Source organism: Mastigoproctus giganteus, chromosome 6 (genome assembly GCF_048544385.1).
Source record: "Mastigoproctus giganteus isolate SK-2022 chromosome 6, ASM4854438v1, whole genome shotgun sequence".
Classification (NCBI taxonomy): domain Eukaryota; kingdom Metazoa; phylum Arthropoda; class Arachnida; order Uropygi; family Thelyphonidae; genus Mastigoproctus; species Mastigoproctus giganteus.
The window spans coordinates 32482297-32505415 of record NC_143580.1 but is presented as its reverse complement, the minus strand read 5'-3'; the positions used below and the strand labels follow the sequence as shown (position 1 = coordinate 32505415).

The window sequence follows — 23119 nt, the reverse complement described above, 5'->3', positions numbered from 1 at the left end:
TTTGACCCAGTCCCTCTCTGTTTATCGATATTGCTTTTCTTTTTCTCTCTGCATCTGTAGTGTCTTCACCAGGACGCTTCCTTTTCACACCTTTTAAGTATTTTACTAATTTTTAGGGAATAAAGCCCAATTACAAAATGAGGAGGCACGCTTCATACACATAAACAAAGCTGCACGCGTGTAGCAACTGAATAAACAACACCGCAAAGGCAGAGACACACTATGAACACCTCACTAGCTCACATTTCACTAAAGCACATTTCCGGGAGTTACTACCCTAAAACAATAAAAACAATTTCCAGTTGCGTTCTTGCTAGTGGAATCTGTTATAACCTGGTAGTAAACTCGATTTAATTGCATTTGCGATAATACTGATAGCTGGAATTGTGTGGGTTTTTACGTTATTATGGTGAAATGTGTTTCCCCTTCCCTGATATCTTCGTGTTCTTCTTTATCATCGCCTTCTCCCCACGTTTATATGGGGTCAGCATTTCCGTCCTTAATTCTTTTCCTCCATTCCTCCCTATCCTGGGCTTCCTCTCTGCTCCATCCTCTCTCTTTTAAATCCTCTGCCACCTTGTCCTTCCATCTCAGCTTATGTCTCCCTCTCTTCCTCTTCCCTATCACCTCCAACTTTTCGCACCTCTTCCCCACATACTCCTCACTTCTTCGTTCCACATGTCCAAGCCACCTCAACCTAGATTCCTGCATTTTTTTACTCAGAGACCCCACCTTAACCGTACCTCCGATGTAGTCATTTCTTATCCTGTCTTTCCTCGTCACACCACACATCCATCTTAGCATCCTCATCTCCGCCACTTCCATCTTTTTCTCCTGGGCCCTTGTAATCGCCCATGTCTCAGCACCATACATCAATGCGGGTCTAACCACAGTTTTATACACTCTTCCCTTCATTTTACAATTTACTTTCTTATCACACAGCACTCCACTCATCTTTCTCCAGTTCAACCATCCACATTGCACTATGCTGTATTTCTGCACTCAGTCCTCCATCCCTCTCAATGTTTGATCCCAGATACTTAAATTTCGAAACTGATGGTAGCTTTTCCTCCTGCAGTTTTATAGAGCGCTCATCTTCTCCATTTAATATCATATATTCTGTCTTTGTTCTACTTATCTTTTTTCTACTTTTTTACTCAGAGCTTCTCTCTTCCAACGCTTTCCTCCATTCCTCCAATTTCTTCTCTACCTTTCCTTGAGACGGTTCGCACAGTACGATATCATCCGCGAACAGCATACTCCATGGTGCTCTACTCTTCACTTCTCTCACCAGCACATCCATTACCAGATCAAACAGATATGGGCTGAGAGCTGATCCCTGGTGCAGTCCAATTTCTACAGAGAATCCCTCAGTCATACCTACATTACTCTTAACCTGAGTCAATGCTCTCTCGTACATTTCCTTCACAAGCCTTATGTACTTTTCTGATGCACCCTTCTCCCTCATGCATCTCCATACCTCTTGTCTGGGCACTCTATCATATGCTTTTTCCAGGTCTATGAACACCATGTGCAACTCTACTTGCATCTCCCTGTATCTTTCCATCACCTGCCTTAAAGCAAAGACCGCATCTGTTGTTCCTCTTCCCGGCATGAAACCAAACTGTTCCTCTCCTGTTTCCGCCTCCTGCCTTATCCTTCCTTCCACAATTCTTTCCCAGATCTTCATCGAGTGAGACATTAACTTTTTTCCCCTGTGGTTCCCACATTCCTGCACATCCTCCTTTCCTTTATAGATTGGCACAAGTATACTTTCCCCCCACTCATCGGGTATCCTCTCCTGCTGCCACAGTTTTTCCATAAAGTCCCATAGGATATCGATCCCTTCTTCTCCCAGACTTCTCCATACCTCTACTGGTATCTGATCCGCACCTACTGCTTTCCCCCTCTTCATTTTTCTGAGTGCTCTTTCCACTTCTTTCCTGCTTATGCCTTCCACTACTCTTTCATTCGTCTCTCCATCCTCGCATAGTGCTCTTGGGTTTTCCTCATTTAGTAACTTCTTAAAATAGTCTCTCCACCTTTCCTTAACCTTCTACTTGTTCTGTATAACAACTCCCCTCTCATCTTTAATCTGTTTTATTGATGAGAAGTCCTTTGATGCCTTGTCTCTCGCTTTGGCTATTCTCATCAATTGCCCATCTCCATCTTTCCTTTCCAGTTCCCCATAGGCCTCGTCCACTGCCCTTGCCTTTGCTACTGCCACAGTCCTTTTTGCCTCCTTATTTGCTAATTTATATGCTTCTTTATTATCCTGGCTACCTGTTAAATCCCATCTTTTCTTCTTCTCCTTCTTTTGTTTTATCACTGCTTGCACTTCCTCATTCCACCATCAGGCCTCCTTTCCCTCCGGCACTCCCTTTCCTAATGTTTTTCCCAACAACTCTTCTCCAACTTTCCTTATGATATAACTATTTAACTTCCACCACTCTTGCACGTCTTCCGGTAACTTTATTCCTTTTAGCACCTTTTCCCTAAACTCCTTCTTCAAACCCTCCTCTTTCAATCTCCACCATTTTATCCTTTTCTTCTCCTGTCTTGAATATTTCCTACTTTTGTCCACTGCAATCGACCACGAGCAATCTATGTTGCGCAGACACACTTTCTCTGTTTATCACCTTGCTGTTCCTCATTTCCTTTAGATGCCTCCAACGGCACATGATATGGTCAATCTGGCTTGTCCTTTCCCCACTCTTGTATGTTATCAGCTGGCTTTCTTTCTGATATAAAAAACAAATACAATTTCAGAATCTTCTCTTCATTCCTATCATGTTGCGTTCAGTTGAGGTGATTCCGCGTTCGACTTCCATTTCTTGTAAACACAAAGGCAAATCATTCATAAGCGAATTCGGTTCGTGTTATATACAATATCGTTCCCCTATTTATAAATCGTGTATGATCGAATTTGTGTAGTGTAAACACGTGTTATTCAAGGACTGACTGTAGTCAACCAATCAACTAATCAGCATAGCCCATGGAGAACCTTCAACACATTAATGCTGCTTTTGCTTTATTCACTAACTCAAACTTGCAGTTGACTCGTAGAAGCTTCACCATACTGGAACAGCATTCTACAATAAATTTCAGTTTTCACCTTCTGCAACTCTAATTACAAATCACATCTCTATCCCAGGTGGGCAGGAGCAGCAGTGCGTAGCACATGCTTCTTGATTAGACTGGGGTTCGAGCCCGTGTTCACCAAATACGGAGGATGCGGAAAGGTCAGGGAATGACCACCGCATATCCCTGGAGCAATATGGCCTTAGTTGCTAATGCTCCTAAAAACCAAAAAACAACAACAACAACATCTCTATCTTTATGCAAGACTGCAGTGAAGTTGCTACTTGTAACTATCTGCTTAAGGACAGTGTTAGCAATCAGAGCAGTACATGTACTGATTGTTGTCAGCAGACTGTGAAAATAATAATGCCACAAAAATGTCATTTTCTGTATTTGATATAATATACAGCAACTTGCAGTTTTCATTCAGATCATCCTCTTATACTAATGTAAGACTGAATCTTCTTTTAATATTACTTTTGGTCTTAAAAATGTATGCAGTCAGATTTTCTTGTTGTCTTGCTGCAAGATTTATTGAAGGCATTCTAAATTATGTTTATTTTTAAATGCTCAGTATTCTATTCTGAAGACAATATTGTTTTGTTTTGGTATTTAACTACTTAAAATACAGAGTGCCTGATATTAAGTCATAGTCTTATTTTTAAATTGAGAAATGTAATAGTTTGTAGCATTGGGGGAGGAAAGATAGAATGATGAGTGTCGAAGACACAGATTTGCTAACAATGAAAAAAATAAAAATAAAAAAAATAATAAGATAATAAATTTTTGCTTACCCTCACATGCATGGGCTATACAGTATCCCTATTGCACATTTCTATGCAAAAAAAAAGATTGAGGTTTGCAGCTTTTGAGGGAGGGAATTTGATCGAGGAAAATTTGGAGGCAACCACAATTCTCCTCATGTGGTTGCCTCCAAAGCTGAAATGTAATACTTAATTTGATTACTACAGCTGAATTGTTTTGCTAAAGTTTAGTACAGCTTGTCTTATCCAAAAATTGATGGAAGAATGTGATTTCTCTCTATTATATGGAAGAAACCATAAAATCAGATTGCTGTAAACAGGAATAACAGGAGAAAGAGATCACAAACATTTGTCACAAGTTTTATTAACTTTCAATAAATTAATCAAGTAATAATTAAAAAAAATCAAAACCTGTTACCCTCTGTTACTTGGAAGGAGCCATAAAACTTAAAAAGACTGAAGTGGAAAAACAGCTGGGAATGCGTACGTACACATATACATGTGCGTGCATGGATGTATGTCCCTGCATATGTATATATATATATGCAGTGGTCTGCAAACCTTTTTTAATTTTTGAAGGGGTCCATACATCTCAGTAGTTTGGGAGCTGCTGAATTATGGGATTCAACTGGTATCATATTCATTGAGTTTCTTCAATAGATAACTGTTAATGCAGATTACTATTTCAAGTTATTGAAGAATAAGGCAAGGCTGATATTATTAACAAATCACAAAAGTCAGTAGCCTAAAGGCATCTGTTTCCATCAACCCAGTGTCATGTTATGTCAACTGCAAGGACAGTGAGGAACCTGATATAGAAAGTGCTTATTTACTATAATGTGGATTTAGCAACATTTGCATATTATTTGTTTAAAGAGTTCTTAAGCAGTAAAAAATTCAAAATAATTTCAAGCTTTCCAAAATAATGAGGAAATTACTGATGCTGTGTAATTCTGATTTTGACAAAAACAGTCACAAAGCTTTTAAAAAGGCATTTGAAAGTCAGCAGAAAGGTTGCCAGTGTAGATAAAGAAGGAGACTGTCTTGAGAAGTAACATTGCTTGTATTATTAATATTTAACAATATTAATACCAATAAATTTTTTATAAAAAAATTCTTATTTGCATTTGAGCCATCTTTGTATTTTGATAATGTCATTTATTTCCTGAAAATTGCAACCTACAAAATTTTGTCATATCAGCAGATTTCTTATGGCCTTCCAATTATTCCCATTACTTCAACAGTCGGGGTGTACTGTATGTAGGTTTCATATAGTATAAAATATGTTTCATATTGACTGTGATATTGAGTTTAATGTAGGTGGTCACCAATGCATATATTTCATGATCAGTAATGTGTAACCATATTCAAAGTGCTCAGTGGTTGGCATTTTTGATTGTGTTGCATATTTAGTTATTGCCATGATATAGAAACCAAAATCTCAGCTCAAGATCACCACTCTGTAAAATGCATGAACTTTACTAAAGGTTTTGTTGTATTCAAAGGCCAACTGTACTTGTTTATTGTATGCAATTTTCAAATAACCGAGTAAGTGCTAATTGATTTTAACCCTACCTCACCTTGCATGCTGTCTTGGGGAAACTTATTATGTTACACAAATGATTCATATTACAGTTGTGTAAGCAATTGTAATGAGTTTAATATTAAATAAATAAGGAAGGAATTACCATGGTGTTCCTCTCTGATTTCAACATATATGAAATACCGAGTCCCACTTTTCTCACCCTGCTTTGAGAGTTCAAGCCATAACATCAGTAATGAGTGTGATGGTAGCGGTAAAGAGTTTTTGGGAGATTCAGTAATGAGTAAATGCCTCATTCTGCATTTACATTTGACATTTGTTCAGTAAGCACCTGCACTTCTGTATTTCAGATATATACAATAAAATATTTTTTCTAATGCATGTTAATATGGTCCAGTGATTTGTATACATTTTGTTTAGGTGATACATTTTTATTTTTTGTGTTGAAAATCAGTTATAGATTTTGAATTAGCACCTAAAAGTTGTGTGTAAAAGTTTACCCAGCTGCTTTAAAAAAATATTTTAAAAATGAAAAAAAAAAAAAAAAGTATACTGGTGTAATACCTAGTATAGCTTTGTTATGTGCTCTTCAGCTTATAAAATTTCAATTTTTCAGAACCATCTACGAGAAACTTTCCAGTGCCCTAAATGAAGATGAACAGGAATTGTATGTACAACGAGTAGAAGAATTAATGCCTAATATACGCTATTGTGCTTATAATATAGGAGATGAATCTGCAATTAATGATCTGATGCAGATGCGCCTGGCAAGCAAAACAGGAGGAAAGGACATTCTTGCTGTTGATCTTGATGTAAGTTAACATTAATTTTTAGCTATATTTTTTCTGAGCAACTATTTATGTAATTTTATTTATAGTTGTTTAATTGGTTTAGAAATGGAAGAATTACCTCTATGATGTCTTGCAGAACACTTCAGTGCTGATACTCTCCATAGTTCAATAACTATACAAATTGATTACATGTATTCCACTCCCTCGTAGACAAGATCAGTGATCCAATGCGCCATGGAATCGGGGACCCACGGACCCCAAGCCCGACCCAAAAATACATCCAACCACCACCGCAATCTTTGAGCGAGAGAATACAATACATTCGTATTTTAAAAACAATTTAAATGCTTAGGGACCAAATAAATATATAGTGAATCCATACTTTTAATATTTTAAAAACTAATATTATTAAAACATAAAAAACATTAAGAATCCTCTAAAATATTAAGAGGCTAAGGAATTTTGTTATTTCCCTGAAGCAGACTGGGCTTTTTTTTTTTTTCTTTTTTTTTTTGACCAGGGTCATGATCACAGGAAAGTGATACCGCTGGTATTGCGGGGGAATTTTATAGCATGGAGATTAGTTGCAATCTTGGTGCATGTGCGTGAAGGACTATGAATCTGTGATGGGATAGGGGTACATTGACTGAATTTTGATGTAATTTAATTTCAACTGTCTCTGAAATTAATAGTTTGGTGTAAATTGTGTTGGTTGCGGAGAATTTTTGCTTTGTTGAATAGAAAGGTGTGGTCTTTACTGATTGCATGGAATGTGAGTTCCGAAGCCAAGGAGTGGAATGAGAGGACAGATATTGAATGTTGTCTCATTCTCATATTGAGTGTACAACGAATGGATCCCTGGTATGAGGAGTTGCATTCCTTGCAAGATAAATTGTAGACTAAGTCATTTAATTGGAATGTGGAAGAGGACAGGACTTTGTGGTTTTTTAGGGCAGCATGTAGTTTCGTTGTGGGTTTGGCTATGATTTTGAATTGTATGTCTTTGAAAATACTATTTAGTTGTTTCAACCATTGTTCAGTATATGGTAAAGCAATAAAATATTTTTTTATGTTATTATTGTTGATAACAGGACAGGTATTACATAATCTGTTTTTTGCTTTTACTCTTATTTTGTTTATAATAGGTAGGAGTAACCTCTATTTTGAAATATGTTTTGTAGCATTTGTATTTCTGTGTTTAGGACTGATTCAGACATTGAGTATTTTCAGGCATTAAGAAATTGATTAAAGATGATGGATCTTTTATAGGCGAAGTGGTGGTAGCTGTTGTAATGAAGAAGCATTCCAGTGTTGGTGGCCTTTCTGTATATGCTGAATTGAATTTTGTTCATAACCCATGTGAGGGTGAAATTTAAAAAATGCAATGATTTTATTTCAGTATTTTCGGATTCTAGAGTTAAGCTTAATCTTGCATGGATATTATTTAAGTTTTGTAGTATCCTGTATGGTCTCCACATCTGTGATGCAGAGGATATTGCCCAGATATCTACCATAGTAGGTGATCTGTAGAAGAAAGGGAGTTAAATGTATTGTTTCAATATTGGTAATGTTTATTTCTGCAAGTAAACCCTTAGATTTAACCCTATGGGTAGGCCATGAACCTGTTTGAAGACTTTACCTAGGAAGGTGATATAATTGATTCCAGTCGCCAGGTGGGCAGGAGCAGCAGTGCATAGCACACGCTTCTTGATTAGACCGGGGTTCGAGCCCGTGACCACCAAATACGGAGGATGTGGAAAGGTCAGGGAATGACCACCACATATCCCTGGAGTGATATGGCCTTGGTTGCTAATGCTCCTAAAAACCAAAAAAAATAACAAATAACTACTTGGTTTATCTGTTGAATGATTGTCTTTCTGTGGGATATTCCAAAGTTCAAATTCAATGTCTATAACAAGTTGTTTCTTAGGCAAATTGCATGGGGGGGGTTCGATTGTAGTTTAAGCCTTTCGACAGAAACGAAACTTAGTCATAGGTTAGAGAGCTTTTTGAGAGATTAGTGACATGGGGCTGGGAAGCTGTGCTGCAAGTTGAGAGTGGTGGTTTTGGGTAATTAGCTTGTGGAATTTCAGGTATCTGAGATAGACTGTTTAGTTTATTTCGGTGACGGTCTCTAATTTCCAAAGCTAGTGCTTCGCGACGAAAATTTATAGTGGTTTTCAAGTTTGACCAATCGTTACGGTGAAGGTATTTTCTTAATTTATTATGGATGTACAAAACTTAAATAATATCCATGCAAGATTAAACTTCACTCTAGAATCCTAAAATACTGAAACAAAATCATTGCATTTTTTAAATTTCACCTCACAAGGGTTACGAACAAAATTCAATTCAGCATATACAGAAAGACTACCAACACTGGAATGCTTCTTCATTACAACAGCTACCACCCATTCACCTACAAAAGATCCATCATCTTTAATCAATTTCTTAATGCCTGAAAATACTCAATGTCTGAATCAGTCCTAAACACAGAAATACAAATGCTACAAAACAGATTTCAAAATAGAGGTTACTCCTACCTATTATAAACAAAATAAGAGTAAAAGCAAAAAACAGATTATGTAATACCTGTCCTGTTATCAACAATAATAACATAAAAAAATATTTTATTGCTTACCGTATATTGAACAATGGTTCAAACAAGTAAATAGTATTTTCAAAGACACACAATTCAAAATCATAGCCAAACCCACAACAAAACTACATGCTGCCCTAAAAAACCACAAAGTCCTGTCCTCTTCCACATTCCAATTAAATGACTTAGTCTACAATTTATCTTGCAAGGAATGCAACTCCTCATACCAGGGATCCATTCGTTGTACACTCAATATGAGAATGAGACAACATTCAATATCTGTCCTCTCATTCCACTCCTTGGCTTCGGAACTCGCATTCCATGCAATCAGTAAAGACCACACCTTTCTATTCAACAAAGCAAAAATTCTCAGCATCCAACACGATTTACACCAAACTATTAATTTCAGACAGTTGAAATTGACTGAATTTTGATGTAATTTAATGTACGTCGCCCCTATCCCATCTCAGATTCATAGTTCTTCACGTGCATGCACCAGCATTGCAGCTCATCTCCATGCTATAAAATCTTCTCCCCCCCCCCCAATACCTGCAGTTTCACTTTCTGTGATCACCCTGGTCAAAAAAGCCCCGTCCACTTCAGGGAAGTAACACAATTCCTTAGCCTCTTAATATTTTAGAGGATTCTTAATGTTTTTTATGTTTTAATTATATTAGTTTTTAAAGTATTAAAAGTATGGATTCACTATGTATTTATTTGGTCCCTAAGCATTTAAACTATTTTTAAAATACGGATGTATTTGTATTCTCTTGCTCAAAGATTGGGGTGGTGGTGTGATATATTTTGGGGTCGGGCTTGGGGTTCGCAGGTCCCCCATTCCGCGGTGCATTGGATCACTGATCTTGTCTACGAGGGAGTGGAATACATGTAATTGATTTGTATATTCAACTATGGAGAGTATCAGCACTGAAGCATTCTGCAAGACATTGTAGAGGCAATTCTTCCATTTCTAAACTGATTTACTTATAACAGAACATACAGAGCCATTGCTGCTCTGTTATCTATTAATTAAATAGTTGTTTTATATGTAATTTTTACACCTATGTGATGACTTTCATTAAAAATCTTGTGAACAGTTGGTTTTAGTATGCTCATCTGTGCGATTCTTTTTGAGTTTCATATTGTATAATTTATTTCAGAATTACTGTTTTCAATGCAACATATAATTGGGATGTATCTGGACATTCAGATCATCATTATCAGAAGCTATTATTTTAAATTTGTGGATTTGAATTTCTGAATTGATAATAATTACTTTAGTGTGGTCAGAGAAATGCTAGGTTTTGTGGGGGGGGGGAGAGATGATACAGCAGCATGATACAGATGACAGATGATACAGCAGCTGCAAACAGAGATGAAATTGATAATTGATTCATTTTGTGCTTCTTCTACTGGGACATGCAGCAGCTTGAAGAGCAAGGTGTGGGGTATTACAGTTCCTGCTAGGGGTTATCATAGGACAAGCAAATACATGGGCTGTGTTATGGTTATCAAGAGCAAAAACAGGCACACATACTCTCTCTTGTATATTAATACTAAGTGGATTGTAAATTACCTGGATGAATTTAAAGTACTGGTGAAGTTGTCCAATCTGGACATTACAGGGATATCAAAAGCATGGTGCCGCTCAGACAGGGGATGCAGAATTTGAATCTTGTGAGTAAATTGTGTGCAGAAAGGACAGACTGGTGGGGAGGGGAAATGTTTAAGAGGTATATAACCTAAGACAGTTCAACTGGTTGTTAAGGATGGCCAATGTAATGGTGAGTCAGATTGGTGTGGCATAGGCACTAGGAAAACAAAAACGAGAGTTTGAGTATGTTATAAGCCAAATAATTATAATCATGAGTGCTGGCAGCATGGTAAAACATTGAAACATTAAAACAATAGAAATTGATTTCTTTCAAAATACAAGTACTTTCTCTAACTAATTACGAAACATTGGCTCGGCTGTACACGTAACTTAGTCGAACTTGATTTAATTAAAATATTGCATGTATTCGAAAATTTGGTGAACAAAATATTTATTCCTACGTGCACCAACTTGCAAAATATCCTGCCAGCACCCATGACTACAATGAACAATTGTGCAGAGAAATAGTGGGCCAGCATATCAAATCAAATCAAAAGTTTGTATTTTTTTGAGGCAATAAATAAATATATCCATTGATAAAATTTAAATTCATCATTAGAAATTATTTTATGCTCAATCTGTATTTTGCTTTGTAATTTTAATTGTAAGCGTCGAACTTGTTGAGTATAAAATATCATTGCTTTTTAATATATTCATTTTATTTATTAAAAGTTATTCATTGATAAATTTGAATTAAATTTGTGTTTTAAAATTTTTTTTTTTTTTTTTTTTTTTTTTTACAGAATTTAATAGCTCAAACACGGGAAAAACAAGCTGTTACTCTTTCTGAGATTTCTTGGCTAGGACGTTCTGTACCAGTTCGTCAAGAAAAAGTTAGAGTATTTTTGTTGAATGTTCAGGAATCTGAAGCTGAATTAAACAAAGCTCCTGACACAGAGGCAAAAATTGTTGTTTTTGAAAGATTGCTTCTAGAGTCTAAAGATGCTCTCCAAGTACTGCGTGATGACTTGAAATCAGAACAGGTAATTTAATATTTTATTTAATTTTCTTCCTACTTTAGTAAGTCCTGACGTAGCCCAGTGGTCGGGAGCGAGAATGCATAGCACGCGTTCCTTGAGTGGACCGGGGTTCAAGCCCGTGACTACTAAATACGATAAATATTTGTATTGACAATTTATTGTAAACTCTACTGATTTGGTTGTCGTGCTGGAGTATAAACAGAAAATTTATTTATTTATTTATTTATATGATACCAGTTAGGCACCAGACATTGAACCACTAAAAACTTCTTTTGAACACCCACCACTCACCTTGCTAAACTTTTCAATACAACATTTTGCCTGCGAAATAATATTTTTGAATTCTCTAACGTAATATCTCTGTAACCTAGCCATTTCACTTCTTTTTTTTTTTTTTTTTTTTTTTTTTTGGAGCTATGGCATCTTGTTCGCTGAAGTACTGAAATGATATGTGAGTGGAGTTGTTTTTCTTTTTCTCTGAAAACTGGGGGGTTGGGACTTGATTATGTTCTTTTGGTTGTTACATGGCAGAGGGACACAATGAAGTAATGATTTAATGGCCAGAAGTTTCTTCCAAGATAAATGTGTATGAAATATAATTTTCAGAAATATATATATATATATATATATTTGTGTTTGTGTGTTTATATAACATAATAAATAAATCTGCAGTCATTGTCAATCTACTGCAGGATGGAGTCCTGGATGGTGGCTGTGATTGAAGTAAGCAAGGACTCGGTTACACTAATCATTTTAACATTTATTATCTTTTACTGCTGGAATGGCACTCCTTTTAAGAGGTATTTATTACATACCTTTCACATGGAAAGGGTAAGGTTAGAATTCCATTGGGTAAAGAACTTATTCCTATTTTTTTTTAACCAAAAAGATTAAAATTTAATATTTTAAATTAAACGTTAAAAAATTAAAAAAATTAATTTTTTAACCAAAGAGATTAAACTGTCCATCTATATGCACCTGGCTATAGCTTTACATTTTTCACATTAATAGTGTTCTGTGACAAAATGATGGTCTTGCTACTTGGTCACCTATTTAGAGAGGGCTCAGTTTGAATCTTTCAGCGACGACTAGAAGAATTCATAGAAGTGTCTTTAACCAGGGATCTAGTTAGCTATTTTCAGGTGGATCGATAATGCAGCGCGCGCGCGCGCGCGCGACACACACACACACACACACACACACACACACACACACACACACACACACACACACACACTCCTCTCTCTTTCTTGTGCAATATGGCCTAAAATGTTGATGCACCATAAAGCACAACAAAAAAGTCATCTGCAGGTGCAATGAACTTACTGATTCTATTTCAGCCAGTAGGATTTAGATCCCCTTTCCTTCCTCCATTCATCTCAGATTTCTCATCGTACAGTTTTCATATTTGTTTTGCTCAAGAAAATGTTTTAAGTTTGTTTCTTATTGGAAAATTACTGAAATAGTTCCAGGATAGCCAAGGTTTAAAAATATACTCATTAGATAGATGGATGCTTGTTGAAACCACTGAATATAATGTTTCTGAATAATATTTACATATCTAGAAATAGCCTCTTGTAAATTTTCAAATTTTAAAAATAATATTTTTTAAAATGTTTAATAAATAATTAAGATTAAATTGAATTGCTATATTATGGATAATTCTTGTTCAATGACTGAATTGCAATGAATTGGGTATATTCAAGTACTTTGAATGTAATTTGACTCTTGTTAGATGAAATATAACTCAAATTAATAAATTAGAGTAATATCCTAAAATAGAATTGCTTTAGATATGAAAGGTAACTTGTTTATTGATAGAAAAAAGTTTTATAAATTAATTATTTTTCCTATTTCTCTCATTGTATTGTGTAATGTACTTTTATCTCTTATCTGTCTTTAGACAAAGGGACGTGTACAGTCAGATGGTCCTGTTTCTAGCCTTACATATTTGCATTCCTATTTGGTGTACCTAAGACTTAATATGACAATAGAGAGAAATTTGTTACTCATTGAATCGCTGAAGAGGAACATTGACATGGCAGAGGGTAACAGTGATGGAAAAAAGCCAACAAAGCCTCAAGATTTGATAAGGCCATATGAAATAATCATTCAGGTGAAATGGCAGTACTTTATTAAATTGTTCTTTTTTTTTTTTTTTTTATTAAAGGTTACATGCAGAGTCAAGAGAGAATATTTGACTTTATTTATTATTATTATTTTTTATTTGTTTATGTCCAGTCAAAACATTAAGATTTTGGAGGTAATAATAAAAATGATAGTTGAAAATTTTAATAATTAAATCCAAGTCACAGTAAGAAAATATATCCATTCATGGCAGTTAGATTAAAATCCTCTTTGCCTTTGTATTACTATATAAACAATAGTTTAATTTTAGAAGTGGAAAATTAAAGTATACGTTTTCTTTATATGTATTGCATGTAGTTGTAGCTGCTCTGCTCAGCTTTTGATTATCAGCTGTATGGAAGCCACTTTCCTACCTACTGGGATTGCTGTTAAGTTAGACAGAATCTTTTGTTGCTCAAGTTGCTATTTTCACCAAAATCTACCACAAGGCAAGAAAGCTGGTTCAAGAAGACAAGTGTTACTGGGCAGATAAAAAAGCCTGTTGTGATATCACTCATACTAACTCTGGCCTGTCCTCAGAGTTAATCCCTGTTTGCATTAGTGATATAGCTATCCATCTTGCATTCATGTTGCCATCCCACTTTCTTTAATGGTTACTGTTCAACACTTATCCTCATATTCTTCCAAAATTCCAGGATTTCCTGAAAAAAGATTCTGGATCTATTTGCCAGTGATGACTGCAATTTTATTTCAGTTGCTGAGACATGGCTTTATACCAAAATTAACTTTGCCACTCTCACTGCCAGTTTTAACTTTCATTTTTGTGCTCCATGTCGTGAAAATCGATGGGATGGTGGCATTTGCCCATTCACTTTCCTGTCATTTCCCATCATCGTGTCAGACTTCTCAACTTGAATCTCTAGCTGTCTGCATCCATATTCGTGCCACCTCTGTCCTTGTTGTGGTGTATTGTGGTCAATTCAATGATCTCAGCTCTTGGTTATTCTTCATCACTAAACCATCTGATATTGATGGCTTTAACTTGTATAATTCTCTTCCGCCCACAAAGACATTTGCTTGTCTAGCCAGCTTTTGATTCTCAACTGCTTGGAAGCTACTTCCCCACCTACAGAGAGTGCTGCTAAGTTAGACAGAATCTTTTCTAATACTGAAGTTGCTGTTTTCACCAAAAATCTACCAATTTTCTTTGACTTAGAATTCGTGTTCACCTTCTCCCTACAAACTAGATCCACAGTGTCTTGCCATCTTGCGACTTCAAGACCTTTTCCTACAGCTCTAGGCAAGACAACTTCATGACCACTTTTCCTGAACAAAGATCTTGCTAAGTTCCTGTTCACTTTTTTCTTGGTCAATCTGCCTTTAGATTCCTCTCCCCTTCTGCCTGGTTTCGGCAAGCTCATTGGCTTACTTTTATTTCACATGTGACATTGATGGTTCTCCTTACAAAACAAACTATGGTGCATATTCAACTTTTTGATCCTTTTCCAGAACAAGCAAAAAACATTTCAGAAGTTTTGAAGGCAGCCCTCTCACAGAACGAATGCTGATACCTGAGCTCACTGGCCCCTGTTTAATATTGCTGAGAATGGAGCCCATAACTGAATTTATCAATGTGTGATCTTAAAAAGGAAAGAGGATCTTTTCACAAAAATCCACATTCATCCCTCAAAACCTGAAGTCTAGTAGATTATATTACCAAATTTAGTCTTATCTCATCCACCTATGCAGGGCCGCTGTTCAAGGACTCTCCATGTTGTGACATGCCATCTAAAATCTCAATTTCATCCTCCTACTAAAAGTGGCTAATTAACTCCCTTCTAAACTTCTCTGCAGTTGGAACCAAATTATATTCCGAACTGCTACCTTGGTGAATCTTTATAACCAAACTCTCACTCAAGCTCATATATCTAAAGACTGGAAATGCTACAGACTCTTGAGTGTGCAAAACTACAGGAACCAAACAACTTCAAGCCTATCTCTGCTCTTCCCCTTCTACATCATTTAGGCAAAATTCTCTTTAAACCACTTTCTTGGCAAATTTTTGCTTTTAGACCAGCAGCAATTCACTATGATATATCAGTCTAGATTCTCAACAAGATGTACTCAAAAAAAAGTATTTATTTGACTCACTCCTATCAAATTTTTAACTTTTGCAGACTTGTTATCTCCAGTGTGTTACATTTTTAATTTATATTATTGCTTCTTTAAGCATTGACAAAACTACCATACCACTAGATCTGCTTCCTGTGGGGGTTGGCAGTACCACCACTTTGCTTATTGGAGGCTTGAAGTGGTGAAACCCATGTTTAGTTTCTAGAGCAAAGTTTCCAGCATCCCCCTCCCCCCATACTTCTCCTTCGACCCATGCACGGTACTAAGTACTATTGGTTTTGATACCTTTCGTGTTTGGGGTTTTCATTAAAAAAAAAAAAAAAGTTGGTTGTTAAAACACATGGAATTGCTTGTGTGTCTCACAGGTGAGGGCAGAATTTGTAGTGTTGCTACTGTGTTACATACATATATGTATATAATTATCAGTCTTAATAAATATATGTATCCTGAGTTTACAACATACATTATAGGTATAGCACTACATTTTATGCACATCAAGCAGGATATAGTATAAATGAGTAGTCATACTAAGAAAAAATAGTACAGTACTCAAATAGTTCTTCATTAATTTTATTACTAATTTATTAATTTTCATTTATCTTTTGTTGAATTTTGTGACCTTTTTATTTAGTACATTAATTTTTTATTACTTTGCTAGTGGTACAAGTCCAGTCCAACCATTTTTACAACATACCCTTTAGTGATGATATGTATTTTCTGCCATATTCTATCTACCCTAAAGGCTCTAATGAAGGCTTGGGATGGGGGGGGGTTAGTAGATTGCTGATCTCAACCGAGTTGAATATCTGCATCCATGACAATTATTTTTCAGTCCTCTGAAAAGCCAGAAGTTGTTTGAGAGTTTTGTGAGTATGGAGCAGGAATGTGAAAGTTAATGTGACATAGAGGGGAGGCCAGAAGTTTCATTTGATAGCACTTCTGGCCTCTTCTGTTTCAGAGGCAGAATAAATTTTTTTTTAGGACCTAAGTAACTTGCCCCACTAATTGTTATGCCCTTTAGTGTATCATTAGCCAAATGATTCTTTGTGAATCCAATAAAATTGCACGTTGAACCATCAAACAAAAAAGCCGTCTGAAAGTTTTTCAGTAGTAGTGAGCGTATATGTATCTTCATTGGGCAGATTTATGTTTATTGTGGGTTAAACAATGGAAATCTTGATTCATCCATTGTAATGACCTATCTGATAATTCCTGAGTTTCTGTTGTGTCTCGTAATTATGGATGTGGAAATCATCACTTTTATTTGCATTTAGACTTCAGAGTAAAATCTGTAGTCATTATTCCAGACCTTACTCATGTTCAACTCTGTGTGAAATGTGGAAAAATATGTGCAGTAACTTCCTTGGCAAAGAAACTGTTGCCTTTATTTGTGAAACGATATTTGACAAACCTGATGACAAGGTTAGTCAAATGTCAACAAGATGACCCATGTCATCCTCACTTTATCTCTGACTCTTTGAAGTGACACATCCACTTTTGGATAGTGCTGTCATTTAAGGTTGACTCTCTCTCTCTCTCTCTCTCTCTCTGTGTGTGTGTGTGTGTGTGCGCGCATGTGCAGGTTGTTTTTTGCAATGCCAATGAATTTGAGCACAAGGCATTATTTTTCTCACAGCCCTCTCTTCAACATCCTGTAAACAACAGAAAAGTTGTTTTAATTATTTGTAAACATTCCCAGGCTTGCAGAAAGATCTACATTACATTATCTACAGATTTATCGTTTTAATGAATACTACATTTTTAGATAATGCAAGATAGATAATTTAACTGCAGATAACATTATTTTGTTTCAAGAAACAAATGAACAGTTAGAACCTTTTTGAATGCATTCATTAGAATATAAAAACAATGTTGAGAGCAGCTAAAAGATAAACCTCAAATACCTTGGGAAGCAGCTTATGCCAATGATTAACAATGTGCTGCTCAAAGCTGAAATTATGAGATCTAATCTTCTATTACTTCCCAAAATTTTATATTTGTTCCCTTGTTCTTGTTTCGCCTGCCAGTGTGAAAATATTGGCAGATAAAATTAGGGGTCTTAAACAACTCTGTCAGGTCACCCCTGAGGTTTAGCCTCCAGGCTCTACAATCCAGACCTAATTTGTTCCTCACAGGAGCAATCCTTTAGCATGCTCTCAACCAATCTAGTTGCCCTTCTTTGAACTCTCTCTTCTGTATCCATTTAATTGGCACCTTCAGATATGAATACAATATTCCAAGTTAAATCTCACCATCATTTTATAAAGAGGAATAATACCATCATTCTCCCTGCTGGCAATGATCTTATTGATCATCGGTATGCCAAGCATTCCTGGCCTCCTGCTTACGCTGCAAGGAAAACTTCATATCTACTTGTATCACAACCCCTAAATTTTCTCATCCTGAACAAACCATATACCCTTGTCTGTATTTCACCGGTCCCGATTGTTAACCACCTTTAACTACCTTTAAATCATCAACAAACTTTGGCAGCTTTCCCTGCCTTCATCAGTATCATTGAGGAAACAAGTTCAATTTAACTGTTAACCCAAATGGGTACAATTAGCATGCAAGGATTTATCTTCTGCCTATTAAATGTGCATTTTTAAAATGCAACATTAGTAATGTTATGGATGGTACTGAAGACAATGCTGTGTTTGAGAAATCAAATAATGATGACAAGTTTGAAACTAGTGATAATAAAGACTCATTTGATGTGTATTACAGTTATCCACAAATTACAGGAAAAATAGCTAAACTTCTTTTCAGTGATAACAAAGACTCATCTCCACTGTCTTAGTGGAGATGAGGACTTTCGTGGCTCTGAATAAAATTGCATTTCAAGTTTTGCTAGTACATTATTTTTCAAACAGTTGCTTAGCTGTTTAACATTATGGTAACTGATAAAACAGTCTCTAATTTTATAACATACATTAATGTAAATATTTAATTCATTTATTTCTAAAAAGGTTTTGTAAACAAATAGTTTTGCATACTTCACCCATTTCATTATATCACTATCAATTTATACATAGTTCAATACATTTTCTGACTTCCTGAGATCCAAAACTAGGGGTCAACTTTTAATTGAAGTTGACTTGTACTCAAATATTTATGATAGTTAAAACAGTGACTACATTATAAGAAAATCAACTTTGTTGTTGATCGGCTCTTCTGGCATTAACATCTCTTAAAATACAAGAAAATCATATGCGGACCCATGCATTCTATAGTAGACTGGGTGGTAAAAGTAAATTGTCGAAGTAAATATTCTTGCTGCTTCATTCTAATCTCTAGTCAGCTACATACAAGAAATGAATTTTAGATATTTTTATTGAATTGACAAAGGTTCTGTTTCCTTATTTCTCTCCTGATAGAAAACTCCCATGTTGTGAGAGAGAGAGAGGAGAGAGAGAGAGAGAGAGAGAGAGAGAGAGAGAGAGAGAGAGAGAGAGAGAGTAAGAGAAAATGTTGGCAATTATACAGAATATGGTTAAATAATGCAAGTCAAGCATAATAAATTGAACTTTTGTATCAGTAGAAATAGAGTAATGAATCATAGGTCTAAAAATGAAATTTAATCTTTATAAGTCATCAAATTGCAGGTAACAAATAGAATATTTTCTGAGTTTTTTTTTTAAAGGTTCTGTATTTTTTTATCTGCATGAATTAGAGATTTTAATTATTTTATTGATGTAATATTTCACACTTTTCTAACTATAGCAAAGTATAAAATATTTTTAAATAAATGTTTACTTTCAGAACCTTACTGAAATGACTCAACTTGTTGGAGTAGATCCAGATTCTAGTTTTGTTGAAGAGGTGCATGCCCAAGTTGTAGCATACAAAGCTCACAGGTATTTTGATTATTTTTTCCAATAAGTGAACATTTTTAAATTAAAATATTTGTAAAAAGATAGTTATAAATGATTTATTATTGAGCCAAATGTTTGAGTGGAATGAGGTTACTCGGGAGAATCAGGTGAGATTACAAAATCTTTTTTACTTATTTTTTATTCTTTGCAGTAGAAGTTAACTGCTTCCAGTATCTTTGATCGTAGTTTAGGATTTCAAACATGCATATATAGCAAATCAGTGTAAGGCATCTGCACATCTTGGGAGCAATCTTTTTGGCAAGAGCTATAGGAGAAAATAATGAAAATTTCAATTTTCAAATTGAAAATTTCATTGTTTTCTTTATTAGCAGTCACTGGTGAAGTTCAACTAACATGTAACGAGAAGACTGAATATTCATTATTATTTATTTTATATATCAGAACTTTACTTTATCTACTTTCCTTCATAAATAAAATTATTATTAATTATAAATTATTACGATACCAAACAAGCATTGTAATAAAGATGACAGGGAAGGAGAGGAGGATGGTCAATGTTTGGTGAAAGTGGTATCTAATACAGAGGTGCAGGCTTCTTTAAAAACTCTTGTTGTTTTACAAAATCAATAACAACATTCCAGAATTTCAGGTTCACATTAATAAAATAAAAGATACTGTATTGGAATAAAATGAGTTTAAAGTACTTTGTATATTTAACATTGAATTAGTCATTAATAATAGTCTTTCCTCTTCATTCATGTATATCCTGAAACATTCGATGTCTGCATCCACTTCTGCGTAATCTTTGAAACTCGAGTTTTCCTGTAAGTTTAGGTGATGAAGCACATTCTCAAATATTTCTTTCCTATTATTGGACTGGTCTTTGCAATTAATAGAGGAAGAAGTATAAAAAACTTCACACATTTGCATCATTCAAGGCAGTAAAAGCAGCTTGAAGCATTTGGTGATCACTTTTCATCAACTTCATCCCATGCTGAAACACACAAATACATATTGCTTCACATATTGCCTGCAGGATGTCAATTTCACATTGATTTTTGCTTTCAAGACAGCACAATTTTTTTTAATAGCGTTCTCTGGTAGTTTTTATTAAAACACTAGATTATACCTTGATCCAGTGGCCGAAGAACTTGCATTATATGTGGTGGTAGGTACTTGACAGTGATTGCACGTAGATCGTTTACCTGACAATGAGGGATGCAGTTATCACAAACAGCAAAATTTTTCTATGGCTCTCACTCATCCTGTGAACTAAGTTTCTAATCCATGTGTTTGGTGAATTTGAAGTGCTGGTTAAGACATCCAAGGCGGATATTGTTGTGATATCTGAAACGTGGTGTCACTCAGATATAAGGGATGCAGAAGTGGAATTTGGGGAGTACAATATGTACAGAAAGGATAGACATGATAGGAAGGGAGGAGAGGTTATGCTGTTGGTTAAGAAACACATAATCTAAGGAAGTTCATCCAGTTGACATAGATAGACAGTGAAATGTTGAGTCAGTTTGTTGTGACATAAGCACTGGGAAATCCAAAATGAGGGTAGGAGTTTGTTATAGGCCTAATGACTCTGATGAACAATGAACAATTATACAGAAATAGAATGGGCCAGTAAATCAGATTGTCTTATAATGGGGGATTTTAACTTACCAGATATAGACTGGAACTTGTGGGGTTGGTCATTCGCACACTAGCGCGGCTTTTGTGGATTTATTGGATGATTGTTTTCTACAGCAGCATGTTAGAGAGGCAACAAGACGGAGTAACACTCTTGTTCTGATTGTCAGCAGTGATTATTCATACATTAAGAATTTACAGATAAAGGAACCACTAGAAGGCATCACAGTGTACCGATGTCGGATTTACTTAAAGATATAACTACCATCAGGGGTAAGGGGAATGGTTTTTGCTTTTGTAAAGGCGACTACAGTGGTCTCAGAGATTTTTTAAGTTCTATACAATGGTACCAACTGATGTTAAATTAGATTCTAAATAGGAAGCATTCAAGGAAGTAATTTTGGAAGCTACTAGGCTTTTTGTTCCAACTACGAAATAGTGCTCTAGGTTTTGGCCCGAATGGATGTCAGATGAACTAATGAGACTCGTGGCAGAGAAGAAAAATGCATGGGATGCACATAAATTGTCAGGAGACACAGAAGCCTATGGTAGATGGAGGCTAGTCTGTAATCAAGTCACAAAGGAGGTTAGCCAAGCAAAGGCAGATTATGAAAAATCTTTGGCAAAGGTTATAAAGACTTCTTTACTTATATAAACTCTAAAAGGAAGGAGATGAATCAGATTGTTCCACTTGATATCAGTGGTTTGACTGTAGATGATCATTCTCAGGCAGCTGTCGAACAAGAGTATTTTGCATCTACATTCACACATGAGGAGTTATTCAGGGAAAAGAGGGCCAGTTGTTTATCAAACTCTAACAGGGAGTTAAATGATTTTGTAATAACTGAGAGCAAAGTGGAGGAGAAATTATTGAAGTTAAACATAAGAAAGGCACCTGGGGTAGATGAGATCTATCCAGTTATATTAATGATTGATTGATTTGGTAGTTGTTGGCGCATCGGCTTCTGTGGCCATATTGCACCTCCCAAGGTTTTTGCAGTACTTTGATCCAAGCCCGAGGCGGAAATCGAACCCGCGACCTTTGGGTTGCCGGGCAGGTACTTTACCCACTCGGCCAGCCCGGTCGGCTACCAGTTATATTAAAGGAGGTGGCAAAGGAAGTAAGCAAACCTTTAGCCATAATTATGAGCGCATCCTTGGACTCAGGGAAAGTCTCCATGGACTGGAGATGTGCAACTGTATCTACAATTCACAAAAGGGGGATCGACTGATGATACGAGTAATTACAGACGAGTTAGTTTGCCTTCTGTTCCAGGGAAAATAATGGAGTCACTGGTTAAAGATGCATTGCAGGATCATCTAGACAAGACTGTAGTAATAATTCAGACACAGCACGGGTTTGTTAAGTGAATCGTTTTCGAGATATTGCACATTTCTAGTTGGGATCCACCACTGACAAGGTGAACTGTACAGAGTTTGAATCCACCATTGACTTGTTTGTTTAGGTTAGATTATGCTCATTCTCTCCGTTTCCCCTCTCTCAATGCTCCAAGACGTAGCAGGCATACTAGTACTTGTCAAAGGATAGTCAACATAGAAAGAGGTTACAGCAATGAAGAGTATGCGGATATGCACTTCATGTATGGTAAAGCCAATGGCAGTGCACTCGAGGCTGCATGTTTGTACCAAGAAGCATTTCCCTGCCGAAGGCAGCCAAACAGGTGCATATTCATCAGGGTACATCAACGCCTTAGAGAACATGGGTGCTTCACAAATGGAGTATGAGCAGGTAGGCCAGAAGCATAACACCTGAAGAAAGATCACTCCGTAACACGTAACATCTGTAAAATCCTGTGGTGTTGAAACCAAAAATTAAAAATATATTATCTTATGTTTAATAAAACCACCCTTAGCAAAGGATTCACAGCTTTTTGCTAAACCAGTGCTCCCATAGTCAGTGGCGGATCTTAACAGAAAATGTGCATTATCTCGAAAACAGTTCATTTGCGTCCTGATGTTCACTGGGACCTTTTGCTTATTTTCATTTGTAC

At 35.9% G+C, this 23119-nt stretch overlaps 1 protein-coding gene across 1 annotated transcript in view; it reads left to right on the top strand.

Moving 5' to 3' along the window:
* Srp68 (signal recognition particle 68) overlaps positions 1 to 23119 on the top strand; it is a 94244-nt gene that overhangs the window by 36815 nt on the left and 34310 nt on the right. Inside the window, exons 6-9 of the mRNA XM_090375058.1 lie at positions 6005 to 6200; positions 11176 to 11415; positions 13316 to 13528; positions 19396 to 19490. Of these exons, the coding sequence (XP_090231184.1) occupies positions 6005 to 6200; positions 11176 to 11415; positions 13316 to 13528; positions 19396 to 19490 (744 nt within the window). The remainder of the gene's footprint in view (positions 1 to 6004; positions 6201 to 11175; positions 11416 to 13315; positions 13529 to 19395; positions 19491 to 23119) is intronic.